This window comes from Podarcis pityusensis (genome assembly GCF_964106645.2).
Source record: "Podarcis pityusensis genome assembly, chromosome: 17".
NCBI classification, from domain to species: Eukaryota; Metazoa; Chordata; class Lepidosauria; order Squamata; family Lacertidae; genus Podarcis; species Podarcis pityusensis.
In genome coordinates, this window is record NC_138042.1 from 5733459 (window position 1) to 5754321 (window position 20863).

The 20863-nt window shown below is 46.1% G+C and overlaps 1 protein-coding gene across 1 annotated transcript in view; it reads left to right on the top strand.

The window, feature by feature from the left end:
* Positions 1–6442, top strand: part of TBC1D25 (TBC1 domain family member 25) — a 56131-nt gene extending 49689 nt beyond the window's left edge. Inside the window, exon 7 of the mRNA XM_080988198.1 lies at positions 15–6442. Coding sequence (XP_080844324.1) covers positions 15–1379 — 1365 coding nt within the window. The 3' untranslated portion in view covers positions 1380–6442. The remainder of the gene's footprint in view (positions 1–14) is intronic.
* Positions 6443–20863: the final 14421 nt, after the last annotated feature.

Below are 20863 nucleotides of genomic sequence, written 5' to 3' on the forward strand. Positions count from 1 at the left end.
CCTGTTTCCCACAGGTGGTTTGGCGATACTTGCTAAATGTCTATCCTGATGGTTTGACGGGTCAGGAGCGCATGGATTACATGAAGCGGAAGACTCGGGAGTACGAGCAGCTGAAGGGGGAGTGGGAAGCTCGCGCCAGCTCCGAGGACCTGGACTTCATTCGCAGCAACGTGCTGAAGGACGTTCTGCGAACAGATCGCACCCATCCCTACTACGCAGGCTCAGATGACAACCCCCACCTGACAGCCCTGCACGACCTCTTGACCACCTATGCCGTCACCCACCCACAAATCTCCTATTGCCAGGGCATGAGTGACATCGCCTCCCCCATTCTGGCTGTCATGGACAACGAAGCTCACGCCTTCATCTGCTTCTGTGGCATCATGAAACGCCTGGAGGGCAATTTCCAGGTGGATGGTGAAGTCATGTCGGTGAAGTTCTCCCACCTCAAGCTTCTCCTCCGCCATTCAGACCCAGAGTTCTACTCCTACCTCCTCTCCCGGGGCGCCGATGACCTCTTCTTCTGCTATCGCTGGCTGCTGCTGGAACTCAAGCGTGAGTTTGCCTTTGAGGATGCCTTGCGCATGCTGGAGGTCACCTGGAGCTCCTTTCCTCCTGACCCTCCTGAGAAGGAAGTGGAGTTGGTGGGCCCGCCGGCCAGGCCCGGAGACAGCAGCCAGCCTGTTCGAAGGAGACATATGTTGCGTCCAGCTTGCAGTTTTGAGGCAGCTGGGGACCAGCCCTGCCAAGGGGCAGTTTCTGATGAAAAGACACTAGTGAAACAGTCTAGCTTTGGGGAGTTCAAGTATTACAGCACTCATAATGAGGACAGTTCAGAGGATGACCCATCGCCCAGATTTCAGCGCTCAGTAGAAGAGGACGAGGACCGTAACAATGAGCAGGATCCATTGATCCAGACAACTAACGTGGCCAAGTCCTTTTCTGCTCCATCCCTTCGGGCCTTGACTCCACCCTCTCGAGACTCAGCCTCCTCCTCAACCAACGGCAATGAGGAAAGCCAGTCGGATGAGGAGAAGGGGGACTCTGTGGTTCACACCCCTTCCTCTCCCTCCCGCGGATCTGCTGCTCCTTCTCCTGTTGCTGCAGTCAGCCTGCCACCCCCGCAGGAGTTTGGCAGAGGCAACCCCTTTGTGCTCTTCCTGTGCCTCGCCATCCTCCTGGAGCACCGAGACCATATCATCAAGAACAACATGGACTACAATGAGCTGGCCATGCATTTTGACCGCTTGGTCCGTCGTCACAACCTGAACAAGATCCTTCATCGCGCCAAGGCCCTCTTTGCCAACTACCTGCAGTCAGAAGTCTGGGACTCTGAAGAGGGTGATGAGGCAGCGGCTGAATCTCCTGCCGCGTTGTGACCCCACACCCCACCCCTTTTCTTCTTTTGACATGTGGGGACTGGTTCCCTGCTGCCATTATGGTGCAAGCACTGATGTGGAAGGGTGAACAATGAGTAATCCGGCTTGGTCTCAGCTCTACAGTAATCTTCATGGGAGGTGGCCTGGAGCGGCTAAGTTGGATTGTCCCACTCAATACACCTTCTGTGTCAAATGTACTCTGTTTTTATCTATCTCTTTGTGCAAATATCTTGGCAGAGATGTTCCATCTATCTCCTGTGCCTCCTACCCTTCCAAGTGCTAATTATCTTCCTAGGAAGATCTACCCTGGAGCAGCCAGGTTTTACACTCTGTTAGCCCCTTTCCCTCCTCCCAGTCAATACTTGACATGCATTTCCCCCTCTTATCTACCCACTTACTATTGTCCTCCTTAGAATGTTGGTCACTAAGCAATCAAGATTGATTTCTGACCCTTCTGTAACCTGGTCTCTTCCATTCTGGGCAGGTTTGCCAAAGGCATTTTTAAATGCTGAATCTTGATGTGACCTTAATTTCCCTGCACATACGCCTCTCTGCAAAAACTTGCCTTTTATGCTGAGTTATTCAAATGTTTTTGCCCATTTGGGTTTTTTAAAAGCACTTTATTTTCTCTATAATTTTGTTCATTCCTCTAGTATTGCCTTTCTGTTTTAGCTTGAAAGCGCTTTTAAAGAACTGAACTTGCCGCCTTGGAAAAAATATGCTTGGTGTGTTTAAAAGTGGACTTGTAACACCCCATTGCCCTTACTGGCCAATTTTTAATCCGAACAGGTTGTCCTTTTTAAAATTGGGCCATCTCAGTGGTCTTTTGTGAATTAAATACTCATGGGGAGTCAAGAGTCTAGTAAAAGAGTGGATTGGGAGAGTTGAATGGAGTCTTGATGCCACAGTGCCCTTATAGATCTTGCTCTTGGGTAAGTAATACCTTGTGTCTGGCTCGCACACTTTCTCTTAACTAGCGTTCTCCTCAGCTGATGTATCATCCAAGATTTGCTTGCTGTAAAAACAGCCATTGCCTGGTCAGGTGGGTTTTGTTTCCAGTCTCTTTAACTGGCTTTCTTATTTAAACGCAGGTTGCCAAATTCTTAACAATTGTTTCTCTATGCATCTTTAGCTTGCAGGGCAGGATTGCGCTGGAACATGTAGCAACAGATTCTGTATCATTAGACAGAGAGAACTCAAGCTGCTTCTAATCTTAATGCATTAATCTGAAGTCAAATAGTAGCAAATGGTAGTAGTGTTTGCCTCTTGATAGAGAAAAAGTGTTTTGATTCTTGAATCTCCATTCTTGCTGTTTCTAGGTTAAACTGGAAACCAAATCACTTGTGACCCTGTCTTAAAACTGTTTGATTATTGAGAGTTGATACCTGAATAGGCTGTGCTGCTACCTTTCTGCCTTGGAACAGACTGGGTGGGAGATGCCGTAGATGGTACAAAAAGTAGACTGTGCTGAATACTGTTCAGTCAGTAGCACCACTTCTTTTCCGGCCAAAAGGTACATTGTTGTTGGCTCACTCTGCTTCAGATGAGCAAAATGGGCTCAACCGTGTCCCTAAAGGCCATTGGAAACATTCATTTGTTTTAACTCCAGTGTTAGGGTTCAGTTTCCATTTTAGATGTGCAATTCCTAGATTCAGTGGCAAATTATTTTGAGACTTCCCCCTCCCCCCTCTTTCTTAATGTTGGGGGTGCCACAGTGTGCCCTGTTCTGCCCCCCCCCCATTCCTCCATGTGTTCATTTGCTTGCCTTAATTCACAGCTAGCTGTGGCTTAAATCCCCAGGGTGGGTTTCAACTAACTAGTTCTGTGGAAACCTGCGTAAGGACATCTGCCTGCACAACAGGGCTTCCCATTCCCTCCTCCACACCCCCTTAAATTTGCTCTGAGGGGTCAGGAGAATCCCCGGAACAGCATGCAGGAGGGTAGAAGAGAAGGGTCATTCTGTCCGACAAACTGAATGATTGCCATAACACTACATTAAAATCCTTCTCCAGACTAGAAAAATTTTGGCTTAGAAAAGGATATACTGGAAGGTGGGAATGAGGTGAAGTGTCCCAGGCCATCACATCTTTTCTAGCCAGAGCAGCCTTTGCACTAACATGGGCTTTTAAATCTCTGCAGGCCAAGAGCAGAAATCGGCAGGGGCCACAAAGGAGGCTTGCCATCAGCAGTGAGGTCTTAAGCAGCTTCCTTTCTTGATTGGTTGGAGTTAGGTGAATTTTAACAACCTGAGAACCATCAAAGTCAATAAGAGAGAATGAAAGCAGGGCTAATTAAAAGGGACTTCAGATAACTTGGTGTCACAGAGGCATCTGTACTTCATTTGGGGGGTGGGATGCAGAACTGCAAGTCCTATCTATCTATATTTTTTAAAAGGCATGAGCTCATTCTTTTAATGAAATGTCCACTAGAAGGAGCTGTAGCTTAGTTTAAAACAATGAAGCTACATTGGAGGAGGTCTGTACAGCTCTCTACACCCTTTCACCAACTCCTTCCATATTGACACTGATGGCAGACGGCAGTAGAGGTGAAGAACAATTAATCAGAAGGCATAAGTCCTTTTGAGAACAGAGGTCAAGGAAAGGTAGAATAACCTGTTTTGGAGCTACATCCATTACATAGGTCCCATATTGTCCTATTTTTTAAAAGAAGTTGATTCTGGATGAATGCAGAGTGTCTAGCTTGGCTTGCAAAAGGTGGTTCATAGACACATACCCCAATATGGTGGCTTGCTTCCTACAGGATGCTGTTGGAGTCACTGTGTCTGAACCAGGTCTCCTTGGTTATTTAACTTCCAGGATGTCCCTACATTATAATCAAGAGACATAATTCCCCTTTACACTGAGGACAGGATGCACATCAGCTCCCAACCTTTTGGCCACACTCAGAAAACTTCCTTTCAGGATTGCAGTCCTCAAAGTCTGGTGGTTTTAGGATGATTGTCTTCTTCTGCCTGCCTCACTCCCCCCCCCAATACTGCACCATGAGGAACTGAATCAACTGTCTGAATAATATAATGGCTTTAACTGACATTGGAAACGTGATTGGTTTATTAACAGGGGGGTTGTTGGGGAAAGAGGAGTTGCTTAATTAGCATTACTTGTAGCTTTAAGGTGTGCCTAGATATTATTTGCTTTGGGAATTGGGAGATGACCCCTTGCCACACTTGTCTGAGCCCCTGTTCCTCCTCGCTCTTCTCTCCCTCCTCCCCTACTTCTGCCACCACCACGCACCCCCTCCTGTTCCCTCTGTGTGCCTCTAGCAAAGGAATCTTGCCATGAGGCAGCTGCTCCATGGAATAAAGACCTGACCCATGGGTTGTAGTCCACTGGGAAGCTTTCCTAACTAAAATAACCAGGATCTTTTTTTTGTGCAGCTCCTGTTAGCGTCCATGAAGTCTGCACATGAGAAGTTCCTGGTGGATGTTCATTAATAAAGGGTAGTGATGATATACAGCATGTATGGCTGTATCTCTGCTTCTGAGATTCCACTAGGGGGCAGTCTTGCTTATCACAGGGGTGCGGTACATTACTAAGCTCCATCTCTAACTCCCCTAGTTTCTGCTCTCGTTGCCATTTCCTGGCATTGGAAGCCAAGCAGAAGTTTCACAGGCTGTGACGTAAACTCCGTTTTCCGTTATTCCACCTTTGGAGCCTTCTTGCTGCACTTGGTGCTGATGGTCAGATTCCATTGGAACAAGACTTCTACCTTATCCAAACCTGTTGCTCTGTGTTATATTTATAAGTGTGTGCTTTTACTCTGCCTTCGTATTAGTTGTGTGCTGCTTATTTATTTTGCAAGTTTTTTGGCGGGGGTTATTTAGTTTTGGGCTGGCATGTGTGCACAAACGCAAAGGTGTTGAGGGAGGGCTGTCTGGCTTTGAGGACTGTTTGTGCCAGAATCCCACTGCACATGTTTGGCCTGGTTTTTATTTTTTGTGGGATCATTTATATAGGCTTCCCACCAGCCCTGAACAAAGTTATTCAAAGAGCTAAAGCCGAAGAAACACCTTGTTCAAAATTATTTGAGTGAAAGTTCAAGATATAAGGGTGTCCAATGATGTTCATAGGCAGAAGATTTGGGATTACAAGAGATGGGGTATTGAATTGGACTTCTGTGTGACTTTCATGAGAAAAAATCTCAGTGGATTGTGTTCCCCTTTCAACAAATAGGAGGTAGAGTGCCATTTTGATTTTCTCCCAGCAACACCAAAATGTTTTGTTTATCCTGTATATTTTCAAAGCTTAAATTGGAAGCTTAAATTGGAAGCTTAAATTTGTGTTCACCTGCTGAGAGAATGGAAGCATACGAGTTGCTTTCTTGTTAACCCAGCCTATCTTTTGTAGATCTTGAAGCCTTTAACAATGTCCAGCCTACGTTCAGAGTCCAGCCTATGTTTATGCCTCTGGGACAAGTTTGCTTCATTCTTCTTCATAGCTTTGCAGACTCCAAATGGGGTCCAGTGGGGTCAGGGAGTCACCTCCAGCCAACCCAATTTACAAATGAACTGAAAAGGAACAGCAAGTAGATTGGGTGGCAAGAAGCGAGGCCGTCGCCTTTGGAGTTCAATCTCTCCCCCATCCCATAATCTCCCTCCCTCTCATGAAATGTGGCATTCATAGTGCTATGTGCTAGAACGGGTCCGTCTTATTTAAAACATTTCTGTCTCATATATGTATGCAGCTTCTTTCCACTTTTGATCCCCTGTGTAATCATTCAACTCAAATGGCCCTTTTTCTTCGAGGCCTCAGGCACTTTTGTCTCTCCTTGTTTTAAAGCTGATGTGATAAAGGAATGAAAATCTAAATAAAGCAGTGCTGCTTGCTGATTTCATTCAGAGCTGCTTTGGTGTGCCTGGTCTGCCCAGACAGAAATAATGGTGTTGGAAAGAAACCAGCAGGTTTCCAGCCCTAGAGGCTCACAGGCAGAGATGTGATGAGACGAAGGAGTGAACAGTTGGTAGACAACATATTATAAGTTGATACACACTAAAACAGCACAGATAGAAAATGTGGACCTGTGTTAAAAGTCAAAATGGGGAAATTCTTTTTTAAAATAAAAATCTGTACCAAGAAAAGCTGAATCTGTTTACATGGAATAAACTTCTTCCAAGTAATTTATATAATTGCACTTTAGGTTACTTGTTGGATTTCTTCCTGTCGTGCAGTTGTTTAAAAGTACCAGAGCCAGCTTTTCCTTCCAACAGGGTGAAGTGACCTGCCTGAAGTGGTACAGGAAGTGGAAAGAATCTATCTGTCGGATGGATGGATGAAGGCAGGAATTGGTGTCTGAATAGTGCAACCAGACTTTAAAATATTGGCCATGGTGTGTTGGAGGGCACCTTTCGACCGCCTGCTTCAGGCAGCAGAACTGCCATAGGCAACACTGAAGCTGCAGATCTTTCGGCAGTGACAAACATGGCAACCCTATCCAGGAAGGATTCAATATTTGATGTATATCCATACAAGCCTGGTAACTGGAGAGTTGAGCTGCCAGTAGCGAAACTATATTTTGTAGATGGCAAATACTTTGCTAGATTCTGTGGGTTGCGGGAGAATAATTTGACTGTGGTTGATACTGGACTGGATTGCAACCATAAGGAACAAAAGGCCAGTGTTGTTATACTTGCATAGAATCTATCATAGTTAACTGAACACCTACAGTTTATTGGTGAATTTGCTTAGGGAAACAATAGTACTCCGTGTATAACTAGGCAAAACCTGCTTAGAGTGCCAACTGCAAAGAGAGTAAGCATGGAAGGGTAGCTAAATAGAGATTGCTGTGGGGATGAGACAGTGTTAGGAGGAGGTGTTAGGCACTGGGAAACACAGGCTACGTATCTGCAAAAGACATGGGCTTTACTTGGAACAGTGGAACAAGGACGCTTAACATCAAAAAGGTCATTGTGCAGTTCTTAAATGAACTTCTGGTGGTAAGCCACCAAGAACTGTGTCGAATCTGATTCAGGATGACTTCATTCCATAACAGTGATGGTGCAAATCAAGGGTGGGGAGCATGTAACCCAGGGGTGGCCAGTGTGGTACCCTCCTGGTGTTGAACTACAACGCCCATCCTTCCTGGCCATGTTGTCTGGTGCTCTTGGGAGTTGGAGTCTTAACAATAACTGAAAGGAGCACAGGTTTCCTACCCTTGGTGTAAATGCTTCTAGTTCTCGGAATGGGATTAGGATAGAACTTGGCAACACTAAGGAATGCCTTGTGTGCTTATATGCCAACACGATGTAGTGCATATAATGCATAGCTAGAATATTGCCTCAAATCTTGAGTCATTCCCAGGTCACACTCTTTCTCTATGGAGCTGTGATTCCAAAACGTGTCACGTCTAAACGCCAACCCATCATTTACAGAGCGGAAAAAAAGTGCAAGCAAGAGCCCATATCTTGTCATAGCTACATCTTTGATTTACTTATGGGAAGAGTAAACAGGACAGTTGGTTAGAGCGTGGTGCTGATAATGCCAAGGTTAGACGTTCAATCTTCGTATAGGACAGCTACATCTTTCCGTATTGCAGGGGGTTGGGGTAGATGAGCTCTAGGGTCCCTTCCCTTGAGTTCAGAAGATTGTGCTTCTAGGGGACCTTGGCTCACTTTGCCTGGGCCACAGCTGTTTGATGGAACCAAATTTTCCAATACGATCAAACCTCAGTTCTCGAACGGCTCCGTTTTCGAATGTTTTGACTCCCGAACGCCCAAAAACTGGAAGTAAATGCTCCAGTTTTTGAATGTTTTTCGGAACCCAAACATCTGACGCGGCTTCTGCTTGAGTGCAAGAAGCTCTTGCAACCAATTAAAAGCCACGCCTCAGTTGTCAAACGTTTTGGAAGTCGAACAGTCTTCCGGAATGGATTATGTTCAACAAGCAAGGTTTGACTGTAGTTACTTCCATGCTGACTGCAAGATAGAGCCAGTTGGGCAGAAGGTAGGCATTATGAAAGATTGTGAGGATAAGACAGGCTGCAAGTCCCAGAGTTGCTGCCATCATGTTGATACTGGCTCCTCTGACAGTGGCCCTAATGAAGTCTGGACACCCAATTTCCAGCTCCAGCATTTGTCCCAATTCACTAACCTCTCTAGGTCAGACTACAACGCGTTATATGTGGGATTGCCTCGGAAGACAGTTCAGAAAGTTCAGCTGGTGCAGAATTTGGCAGCCAGGTTGCTCACTGGAGTAAGATGGTTTGAGCATATTACACCGATCCTGGCACAACTGCACTGGCTGCCAAGTAATTTCTGGGCCCAATTCAAAGTGCTGGTTTTGACTTCTAAAGCCCTGAACTGTTCTGGACCACAATATCTCAAGGACCACCTCTTCCCCACATAAACAGTTCATCATCTGAGACCCTTCTTTGTGTGCCTATTCCATGAGAGGTCAGGAGGGTGGCAACATGAGAACAGGCCTTTTCTGCAGTGGCTCCCCATTTATGGAATGCCCTCCTCAGGGAGGTTCGGCCAGTGCCTTCATTATACATCTTTAGGCACCAGGCAGAAACGGTTCTCTTTTACCAGGCCTTTGGCTAATTAAACAATCCATGGCTTTTAAACGTGGGGTGGGGTGATAGTCTTTGTTTCTTACTATACTACGTATTTTTGTGTTTTTATATTGTAAAACTGCCCTGTGATCCTTGGATGAAAGGCAGTATAGAAAATAATAATAAATAATAAAACCTCAAATGTAAAGAGCAAGCTCTATTGTGAACTGGGGTTCACCCCTTTTATGAACTACAGGGTCAGTCCTAGAACACCATGCGAAGCAGTGTCTGAAAAGTTGCCTTTCTGCTACTCCTGAGAAACAGGTAATTGGCTACACACTGAAGCTCCAGGCAGAGCTTTGGCAGCCAAAGAGGGTGTCCCTTCCAGAAAGATTTCAGCCCTGGCCTGGCACCTCCCTCTCTGTAACTGGCTGTTGATAATAGGAAGAAGCAACATGAGAGTTGGCAAATAGTAAATGGCATGAACCTCTTCCACATCGGAGCTTAAGGTTGGTGATATACTAAAGCAAACAAAGCCTTCAATGATCGGTTGTTATGAGAAGCTGCGGAACTGACATTTCCGTCATCAAACTGGATGACAGCTCTTTTCTTTGTCTTACCGTTTTGTATTCATCATAGCATTGTACACAAAACACTTTAGAAACAGAGTAGTTGGCACAGCCAAATCCCAATGACAGTTTCTCAGGGTTTGTGTAAGGACTTGTGGTAGGTCTCTAATCACAAACAACTCAAGGGAGTAGGAATTGTCCAGGATTTGTCATTTGCTGATGCAGCAAATGATTAGGACTATACTGTTGGCATCCGTCTGTCTTGACGTCCCCAGGGCACAAGCAGTGCTTATGGGGGTCCTGGGCTGCCCAGACGACAGGACCCCTCTCAGCCTCGCTGATGTGATCCAGAAGAAAGCAGAGCAATATGCTTGGCACCAGCTTGGCTGCAGGAGTTGCAGGAAGGAGGCGTACAAGGCACCATGCAACCACTCTGGATTTGTGTAGCTTTTGCTTCTCCTCAAGATCTCCTGCAAGGCAGGATCAGAGTTTTCTTTCCCCCTTCCCAGGTTGACAAGCCCCATCTGCCCCTCAGGGCCATGTGCACACCTTATTTAAAAGAATAGCCAAGGTGATATACATGTATGCAATATGTAAATAATTCCATATATACAACATACATTTAAAGCACATCCACCCCTGCAAGGAATGCTGGGATTGTAGTTTACACCACACAGAGCTACACTTCCCAGTACAGTGGTACCTCGGGTTAAGAATTCGTTCTGGAGGTCCGTTCCTAACCTGAAACCTGAGGTACCGCTTTAGCTAATGGGGCCTCCCGCTGCCACCGCACAATTTCTGTTCTCATCCTGAAGCAAAGTTCTTAACCCGAGGTACTATTTCTGGGTTAGCGGAGTCTGTAACCTGAAGCATATGTAACCTGAGGTACCACTGTACCCTTAACAAACTAGAGATCCCAGCATTACTTTTTTTTTAGGAGGTGTTCTTTCAATGCATGGTGCGCATGTGGGATTAATTACATATTGCGTACATGTATATCATATCAGCTGTCAGGATGCCCCCCCCCCACGCTTCATTCCTTCTATTTTTAGGTATTGCCCTGTCAACTTGCCTGTCTCTATGCATACCCACACCTTGAAGGCGGAGCTGGAAGCGGCTTTTTGCCGCCAAAAACAGCCCCATCTCTAATTCTGGCAGTAAAATATTACGTCAGCACAGGCAATTGGACCTTGTCCTCCATTGGACCTGAGAGCAGGCTAGTTTAGGGAAGGTATGGCAGGCTGGGAAGCAGCTGAGGGGAGGGCTTAGAAGGAAAAGCCAGAGCAGAAACAGTTACTGCTTCCCTCTCTTTGGCCACCTGAGGTGACTGCCTTATTTTGGCCTAATTTAGGGCCAGGCTTGTGTTGCCACTTTGGATAGTGCTAGTAAATGTGGGGCAGGGGCACTTGCCAAGGCCTCAGTGGCTGTAAGGGCAATTGAACTGAGAGTGCCACAGTTTAGGTTTGCATGAGGCACCCGCCACAAAACTTTGGAGCCAGCCTGGGACTCTTCTCATTTCTGAGTAACCTGCGTGAAGTGAGGGGATTCCACCAAATGCTGGAACCTGCATAAAATTTCATGCCAGAATAAACAGGTCTCTAGGATGTCACAAAATTGTACCCAGGAAGGCAAGGCTCTCATGGATATCATAGGTTACCATTTCAGCCCACGTGTCTGGGGTAGGATCCTGTGTCCACCTCAGACTGCTCAAAATCTGGTATTGCTACATGCTCCCCTTTTACCCAAGTGTTGAGAAGCCGCCACGGGTGGCACTTACTGGAGTTCCTTTGGGTTGGAAAGCATTGACAATTTGCAACATTTATGATGATGATTATGATGATTATTTATTTATATCCTGCCCTCCCCAGCCAAAGCCGGGCTCAGAGCGGCTAACCACAGTAAACACGGTTTACATAAAATCACAATCAATTAATTGTAATACATTCTAAAATCAATTCATTCTAAAATCAATTCAGAGTCAAATTAATGGCAACCATGAGTTCTGTGAGGATTACCAAAGGAGGGGGTCAGACTGTGCCTCAGCCAAAGGGATAGTGGAACAACTCTGTCTTGCAGACCCTGCGGAAAGATGTCAAATCCTACAGGGCCCTAGTCTCCTGTGACAGAGCATTTCACCAGATCGGTGCCACGGCCGACAAAGCCCTGGCTCTGGTTGAGGCCAGCCTAACCTCCCTGTGGCCCATTATCTCCAAGATGTAACCCAGGGGTGGCCAGTGTGGTACCCTCCTGGTGTTGAACTACAACGCCCATCCTTCCTGGCCATGTTGTCTGGTGCTCCTGGGAGTTGGAGTGTTAACAATACCTGAAAGGAGCACAGGTTTCCTACCCTTGGTGTAAATGCTTCTAGTTCTCAGAATGGGATTAGGATAGAACTTGGCAACAAACACTAAGGAAGGTTTTTATTTGAAGACCGTAAGGTCCTCCGTGGGACATACCAGGAGAGGCGGTCCTGTAGGTACAAGGGTCCTAGGCTGTATAGGGCTTTGTTTACAGCTATGCAGGCGGAACAGTGAAAGCAAACAAGCACCCCTACTCAGATCCCCGGAGAGAACAACATGCAGAAATGCAACAGGACAAGTTTTCCTCCATTATTTACCATCTATGAGTTCCTCAGAGTCGTTTCTTGTGTTTCTCTCTTCCTTCTATGACACACTTCCATTACTGGGGGAGGATGGGGGTCCCTGAGAACTGGAGGGCTGGGTGTTTGCCAAGACTGGCAAGAGACCCACGGCACCATGATCACTGCTCTCCTCACTTGGCACAGAAGCTCAGAGGCAGGGAGAGAGAGAGATCTTGGTGCATACTCTATATGTCATCCAAAATATTAAGTCCTATGGGAGGTGCCTTGCCTCAAGACTACCACAATCCTGGAGCCAGCACTGATGATAATATTTACTGTCTTCATGTCAAGGGTCTGGGCAGCAGTTCTAAGTGGAACGACATGACTGTCAGTAGGCAGGGAATTAGTTCTAATGGCATGGGTGTGATGTTTCTTTTCCCAGCTGGGTCAGACCTCATGACATGCATGAGACAAGGCTGCCTATTGCTTCCATTTACTGGTGTGCTCAGCTCTGCTGTTAAACCATAACTCTGGGGAATCCCTGGGAACCAGGACTCTTGGGTTCTAGACCCAGCAAGGTGAGTGGAATTGATTCTATTAACGGGCTCAGGGTAATGGTCACACACACTTTCCCCCCTTTAGCGCCTCCACTTCTCTATGGGTGCAAAAGGGATTAAATGTTCGAATTATACCCTGCCATGCACATCTGCAGTGGAAAGTTCCAGTGCTTTCGTTTTGGAGAAAACTAGAACCCTTGCTTAAATGGAGCCATTTTTGTTGATGAAGGAGGCCATTTTTGCTTAAATATGTTTGCCCAGCTACATGGAATACAAAATGACTGGCAGCTTTTTCTGGTGGGGGGGAATTCTTCTTGGGGGGGCAGAAATGGAAGGAGGTGGGCCAGCCAGCCCCCTAGCTGCCCCAGAGTCTCTGAGAAAGCCAAGGTTACAGCAACAGCTCCCTCTGCAAACCTCCGAATTCACACCTGTAGAGCCAGTCCGTACTTGTGACGGAGCTGTATTCGTCCCAGTTGCGAATCTCTACGAAAGAATTTCACACAGGATTGGTGGGCGAGAAGCATGGAATCTCAGTTTGTTCCTGAGGCTTATTTGTTCTGGAACAAGAGGCCTGACTCTGAGAGAAGGAATCTAGGAAGGCCAGTTTACTTTCTGCCTGAATCCCTGTCTCTTCTCACCACAGAGAACAAGCCCTGACGAGATCCTATTTGCCTCCCAAGATCTGGGATACAGTAATATTCTAGGCTCCTCCCTTGAATTTTCCAAGGCATGCACTCCCCACAATGTCTCAGCCCCGTCTAGGACACTCCTCCTCCTGTCCGAGAGCTCCAAACCAAGAGCTCTACCCCTTCTCGTTTTATCCTCATAACAACCCTGTAAGGTAGGTTGGTCTGAGAGTTCATAACTGGGCACCACAGTCACCCAGTTAACTTCACAGCTGAGTGAGGATTTGAAGCCTGTTCTCCCAGGCCCAGAGATCAGCTTCTGAGCAGACTTTAGGATTTCACTTTCTGGAAATTGCCTGCTGTTTTAAATGCTTTGCTGGAGATGCAAACAGAGTCCACATTCACCCCTTTCAACTTCCCCTCCCTCCTAATAGCACACCTGTTCCAAGAGAGAATCTAGGGGAAACTGTCCCCTTGATTCTCTCTTTCTCTGTCCGCTGAGATCTGAACCTACACCCTGCTCAGATCTGAGGACAGAGCAGCTCAGGAATCCTCCTGCCAATGCCTTTTCTGGCTTCAAAAGCTTGCACAGATGCTTACGATCAGATGTGTGCAAGCTGTCAAAATACTTTCCCTTGGGACTTTCCAATTCACAGCGAAGCTTGACTTTCCTGCAGAGGAATAGCAGAACTGCCCCTCCTGCCAGAGGAACTGCGAGTAGCAATGAGAGAGTTGTCAGTGTTCATGGCAAGGAATGCAAAAGCAGAGAGAACAGTTGGGCCAGCATCTCACAACATGATCCACCATTTGGGCGAATGAAGATCAGCACTGGGTCCCTAAGTGGCTTGCGGTGGTCTTAAGGGGGCTGTATGTTCTAAACAATCCCTGTTTCCCAGGCACAGTTCTTGCCTTCCAATTTCTAGAGGGATAGACATTTTCAGCTTATTTCAGGAAAAAAAGTCTTGTGGCATTTGAAAGACTGACAAGATGCTTATGCCATAATACAGTGGTTCCCAATAAACTAAGTACTGCAGAGCCCCTGTTTTTCAAAAGCCATGCCATGGACTTGAACATTTTGAAATCTCTATGGTATTTTTTCTTATCTGAATGGTGCCACAGACCCTCTGAGGTCCTCAGATGACCAGTTGAGAACCACTACCATAATACATTTATTAGTTTTTTAAGGTGCCACCACACAACTTACCGATTATTCCTTGTATTCAAGTACAGGAATGTGCAAACTTTAGGCATGTAGAATCTTTGTTTCTTTACTAGAAGCCAACACCCACCAACTGGAGCCATATGCAAAAAACATACACTTAGAATTAAATAATTGTTTCTTTTTTAATGTTTAATATACGTTGGAATTTAAAAAACCCCACAATATAGTTGTTTTCTAATAGGATTTTTATTCTTTTATAACAAGAAAATGAGTTAATGTACAAAAACAAAGAGCTGGACTGGAACTCCTTCCACACAAAATCCCCTGCTGGTTATGAGAATTTGCCAGCAATTTTGTGGAAATTTCTCATAAAATATATTTTGTAATGCAATTATGGCCTAACAGACTTTTGCAAGCAATTTCCCCTAATATAGGTATCTTTGGATGAACCGTTTGATTAGATGCAAATATGGACATTTTTACAAACAAAGGCAGCTTAAGTAAAAGAGCTCTGTTGGGCACAATCCACAAACCTCTTTTGGATTCCAGCCTTTGTGATACCCAAAGAGAGTCTTGCAGCACTCTAAAGGGTGAAAAAAGTTATTATGGCATAAGGTTTTGTGGACCAGATATGAATATATTTGTGTTGTGATGACTGTCAGAGGAAGGCATGCTGTTCAGAGTGTGCACACACAGCTTGTAGTTTTTAAAACTCTGCTCTAACAACAACAAAAAGGCCTAGGTTTGGGATGACTTGCAACAATCTACTGTATGCTCTGGAAATGTCACTTATACTTGTGCTGAAATGAATCCTGGGAGAGAACATTCTCAATATGGCAATTTGAGGAATGTATGTGAATTCCCCCAACCCCCATTTCAATTATATTTCTACTCCTGGCATGTGGTTGCGAGGTCTCCTCATCTCCAGTATAAGCGCCTCTTTCATAAGCATGAATTGTAGAAATGTGTTGTATGGCGCAATTCTTTCCTAGGGATCAGTGGTCGTAACTTTAGGAATGTTCATAGTGGTGATGCCCAGACAGTCATAACATGGTGTTTATGACACAGATATTGTAAGGAAATAGTATTATCATTATTATTATTATTAATAATAATATCCCTCCCAGCCACTCTGGGTGGCTGACAACATATATAAAAACACAACAAAACATCAAACATTTTAAAAAAAATCCTATACAAGCAACAAACAACCCAATAAATCAACAGAAATAAACAACAACAGACAGTTATACCCAAATTAAAATAACTACCAACTCCAACTAAACAATTAACCAACACCAACCCGAATATTTTTTATGTGGCTATTTAGAGAGAGAAGCATCTTACTCCCCAAATTGTTGTTGTGTTGTTGTTTAGTCGTTTAGTCGTGTCCGACTCTTTGTGACCCCCTGGACCAGAGCACGCCAGGCACTCCTGTCTTCCACTGCCTCCTGCAGTTTGGTCAAACTCATGCTGGTAGCTTCGAGAACACTGTCCCACCATCTCAGCCTCTGTCATCCCCTTCTCCTTGTGCCCTCCATCTTTCCCAACATCAGGGTCTTTTCCAGGGAGTCTTCTCATGAGGTGGCCAAAATTTTGGAGCCTCAGCTTCTGGATCTGTCCTTCCAGTGAGCACTCAGGGCTGATTTCCATAAGAATGGTTTAATCTTCTTTCAGTCCATGGGACTCTCAAGAGTCTCCTCCAGCACCATAATTCCTCCAGCTCTCACTTCCATACATCACTACTGGGAAAACCATAGCTTTAACTATACGGACCTTTGTTGGCAAGGTGATGTCTCTGCTTGACCATTTAATGCTAGAGACCCAGAAAACTTTGTCGTGTGCATCTTTTCTTGGAAGTACCCATTAAACCAGAGTAAATAAGGCACTATATTAATAGGAACGTAAGAACAAACAGCCAGATCAGCCAGTGCACCGTCTATTCCAGCATCCTGTTCTCACAGATTCCTATAGGAAGCCCACAAGCAAGACCTGAGCACAACAGCATCTTCCTCACCTGCAATTCCCAGCAGCTGGTAATCAGAGCTATCCTGCTTCCAATGGTGGAGGCAGAAAATATCCATCGGGGTTAGTAGCCATTGGTGGCCTTATCTTCCATGAATCTGTCAAATTCTCTTTTAAAGCCATCCATGATGGTAGCCATCACTGTCTCTTATGGAATTCCCTAGTTCAGCTATGTGCTGTGTGATGTGCAGTGATTTCTTTTCTCTGTCCTGAATCTTTGGACAACCTTCGTTGAATGTCCACAAGCTCTGGTGTTAGGAGAGAGGGCGAACAACACTTCTCTCTCCCCTTTCTCCATACAATAAAGGCAAAGGGACCCCTGACCATTAGGTCCAGTCGTGGCCGACTCTGGGGTTGCGGCGCTCATCTCGGTTTATTGGCTGAAGGAGCCGGCTTACAGCTTCCGGGTCATGTGGCCAGCATGACTAAGCCGCTTCTGGCGAGCCGGAGCAGCGCACGGAAGCGCCGTTTACCTTCCAGCCGGAGCGGTACATCTTTATCTACTTGCACTTTGACGTGCTTTCGAACTGCTAGGTTGGCAGGAGCAGGGACCGAGCAACGGGAGCTCACCCCATCACGGGGATTCGAACCGCCAACCTTCTTTTCGGCAAGTCCTAGGCTCTGTGGTTTAACCCACAGCGCCACCCGCATCCCTCTCCATACAGTGCTCATTACTAAATCATTGTGTTGGAAAGGACTTCATCTGGTCTTGTTTCCTGCTCATGCAGTAAGTCTGCTGCTATGACATCCCTGATGGGACATCTAGCCTCTGCTTGAAAACTTCCAGTGAAGCAGAGCCCTTCCCACCCAGTCTGCTCCACTGCCGAACAGCTCAGACAGGCAGAAAGTTCTTGGTAAGGGCTGCTCGAAATCCCCTTCCTTGTAACTTGAACAGGTTGATTTCAGCCCACCCCTCTGGAACCACAGAAGCCAGATCTGTTGCATCGACTCCCAGTGGTTAATCAGGCAGTGCAAAAGTGCAAAGCCTTTTGATTCTACATGCAACAGTAGTCTGTAGTTACTCAGTAGAATAAAAAGCACTCTTCACATGCTCAGAGACAATCCCTTTCTCAGTGTATTCCAGAGCTCAGTCCCTGTAAGTCCAGGCTCACATTGTCCTTGATTCTGTATACAGTGGTACCTCGGGTTAAGTACTCAATTTGTTCTGGAGGTCCGTTCTTAACCTGAAACTGTTCTTAACCTGAAGCACCACTTTAGCTAATGGGGCCTCCTGCTGCTGCCGCGCTGCTGGAGCACGATTTCTGTTCTCATCTTGAAGCAAAGTTCTTAACCCGAGGTACTACAGTGGTACCTCGAGTTACATACACTTCAGGTTACATACACTTCAGGTTACAGACTCTGCTAACCCTGAAATAGTACCTCGGGTTAAGAACTTTGCTTCAGGATGAGAACAGAAATCGTGCTCTGGTGGCGCGGCAGCAGCAGGAGGCCCCATTAGCTAAATTGGTGCTTCAGCTTAAGAACAGTTTCAAGGTTAAGAACGGGCCTCCGGAATGAATTAAGTACTTAACCCGAGGTACCACTGTATTTCTGGGTTAGTGGAGTCTGTAACCTGAAGCGTCTGTATCCTGAAGCGTATGTAACCCGAGGTACCACGGTATACTGCTTTGGGGCGAGAGCACTCATATCTGTTTGTGGGGATACTTGCCCTGAGCGACTTTCTCCCCCGGTGTCTGACAAAGCAAGGGTTTCCAGTAATGTTTCTTTCGGGTCTATGCATGGTCACACCAGGCCATTGCAGAGGTGGAGGCAGTAGCTTTACACCTTCAGACGCCCCGCTGTTCATTGCAAACTAATCAATGAGGAAGCGGCTGCCCTGGGCTTGACAATTTGGAGGGAACCTGGAATTTTGAATGAGGAGATTGTTCTGTGTGCAGCAGAGGAAGTGGGAGTGCAGCTCCCTGAAGGGTTGGGACATGCCTGTGGTTGGCTGATTTTGTTATCTCCTTGCTCTGCTTCTTGGGAAAGGCCCCCTGGGCAGCAACTGCAGAGGCAAAGGAGCCTTGGCTTGCCAAATATTAACTGCCTTACAGGCAGGGCTTAATTGGAGTTTGGGTTTACCAGGGTTCAGTCCCAGAATGTGACTTATAATGAGGCCGAGGCCTCGAAATGTGTGAACAGGAGAGACGGGAGCGTCCCAGACTGTGCACGGCGTTCTTCTGACCCTCGTTTTTTAATAAAAATATAATTTTTATTAGTTTATTTTATTAGTTTTATTAGGTTGTACACAATAAACATAACCATTCCAAAAAAATAAATAAGAAGAGGTTCTTTTGAACCTTCAGACCTCCTTCCCTTCCTCAGTGGGTTCCATTTCTGAATTCCCCCCCCCTACATTTTTTACTGTAATCCATCTATTATATAATCATAGTAACCAAAGTTCATTCAACTTGTAGTGTCATTGTTTTCCTGCTGTTTTCAGCTGTTTACAGTGGTCTTTCAGATATATTTAAAAGTTATTCCAGTCTTTTAAAAATACTGGGTCTTCCTGGTTTCTGATCTTTCCCGTCAGTCTTGCCATTTCTGCGTACTCCATCAGCTTGGTCTGACATTCTCCTCTGGTCGGTACTTCGCCTTCTTTCCATCTCTCTGGGCCAGAAGCATTCTTGCTGCCGTCGTTGTGCACACAAAAAGTCTTTTATTTGATTTTGGTAGTTCCTCACCTATCATACCTAACAAAACAAAAAAAGCCTCTGGTTTTTTAACAAAAGTTTTCTTGAGTGTTTTCTTTAACTCATTATATATGATTTCCCAGAAAGCTTGTACCACCTCACAAGACCACCAATCTTCTTACCCTCTTGCCACAGCCTTGCCATGCTCACCCACCATGCACCTGAGGATAGCTATAATGACATTTTCCCACCTCCTATGTATCTTTCAGGGACGCGGGGGGTGCTGTGGGTTAAACCACAGAGCCTAGGACTTGCCGATCAGAAGGTTGGCGGTTCGAATCCCCATGACGGGGTGAGCTCCCGTTGCTTGGTCCCTGCTCCTGCCAACCTAGCAGTTCGAAAGCATGTCAAGGTGCAAGTAGATAAATAGGTACCGCTCTGGCAGGAAGGTAAACGGCGTTTCCGTGCGCTGCTCTGGTTCACCAGAAGCGGCTTAGTCATGCTGGCCACATGACCTGGAAGCTGTACGCTGGCTCCCTCGACCAGTAAAGCGAGATGAGCGCTGCAACCCCAGAGTCAGCCATGACTGGACCTAATGGTCAGGGGTCCCTTTACCTTTACCTTTTATGTATCTTTCATGCAGGGTTCGGTAATGTTGTGGAGCAGAAAGATAAATTCAAGCACTGGGTAAGATTCACCTCCTTTTCTCCCACACGTGAGTGGGTTGGAAGCGGGAAGTGGGAGGCTCCAACAATCATTTGGACAGCAGCCCCTTTTGCTACATGGGGTACTGTTCCGTGTCTGCTGTGATTGACGGCGAGAGCTCTGCTGGATTTAGTTATTTGGAAGGAGGCCTTCCTAGCCATTGGCTCGGCTGCTGAGGTGCAATGGAATATTTATAAATATTGCAACAGCTCAGAAGGTTTTGAAGGAAATGTCAGCTGCACCAGGGACAGATGGGGCTTTGTGCTGTTGCTTGGAAGAGGTGTGGCCGAAATGGGAGCAGGTAACCAAGTGCTGGCTAGCTGTCAACCCTCGTCTCTCGCACACTTGGAAATACTCGGTGAGATCTGCTTATCAGCAAAAAGGCATTGCGTCCCCTGTGTTTAAAAGGTGTAAGAGCCCTGGTGGTGCAGTCGATCTGGTGTTGGACTTTGGGAGATCTAGATTCAGTCCTCCTTTAGCCTTGAAGCTTAACCACTCTCAAGGAGTTACTGTAAAGACAAAAACGTACGCCGCCCTAAGCATGGAGGGTCAGAAAGATAAGATGAGGTTGTGGGCATATATTAGCATGGAAGAGAACAAGATGAAAACAAATTTGCTGTATAACCTAAAACGACATATCAGTGCCACCCTAACAGTTCAAAAACATATCAAAGTGCAAGTAGATAAATAGGTACCACTCCAGCGGGAAGGTAAACAGTGTTTCTGTGCGTTGCTCTGGTTCGCCAGAAGTGGCTTAGTCATGCTGGCCACATGACCTGGAAGCTGTACGCCGGCTTCCTCGACCAATAAAGCAAGATGAGCGCCACAACCCCAGGGTCGTCCGTGACTGGACCTAATGGTCAGAGGTCCCTTTACCTTTACCTATCATATCAAAAGGATTATAACCACTGTGGGGTGTGTGTGAAAAAAGAAAGACGGAATGGACAGAATGAAATGCAAAACTAGAGACCTGCTGGGAACTGATGCAGGTCTCTACTTGTCCAAATGTAGGGTTGCCATATTTTGAAGAGCAAAAAAGAAGACACATTTGCCAGCTTTTAACACTATGGATCGCTTTGATGACTCTACCCATGAAAAAGAGGGCATGTCCTGGGAAAAG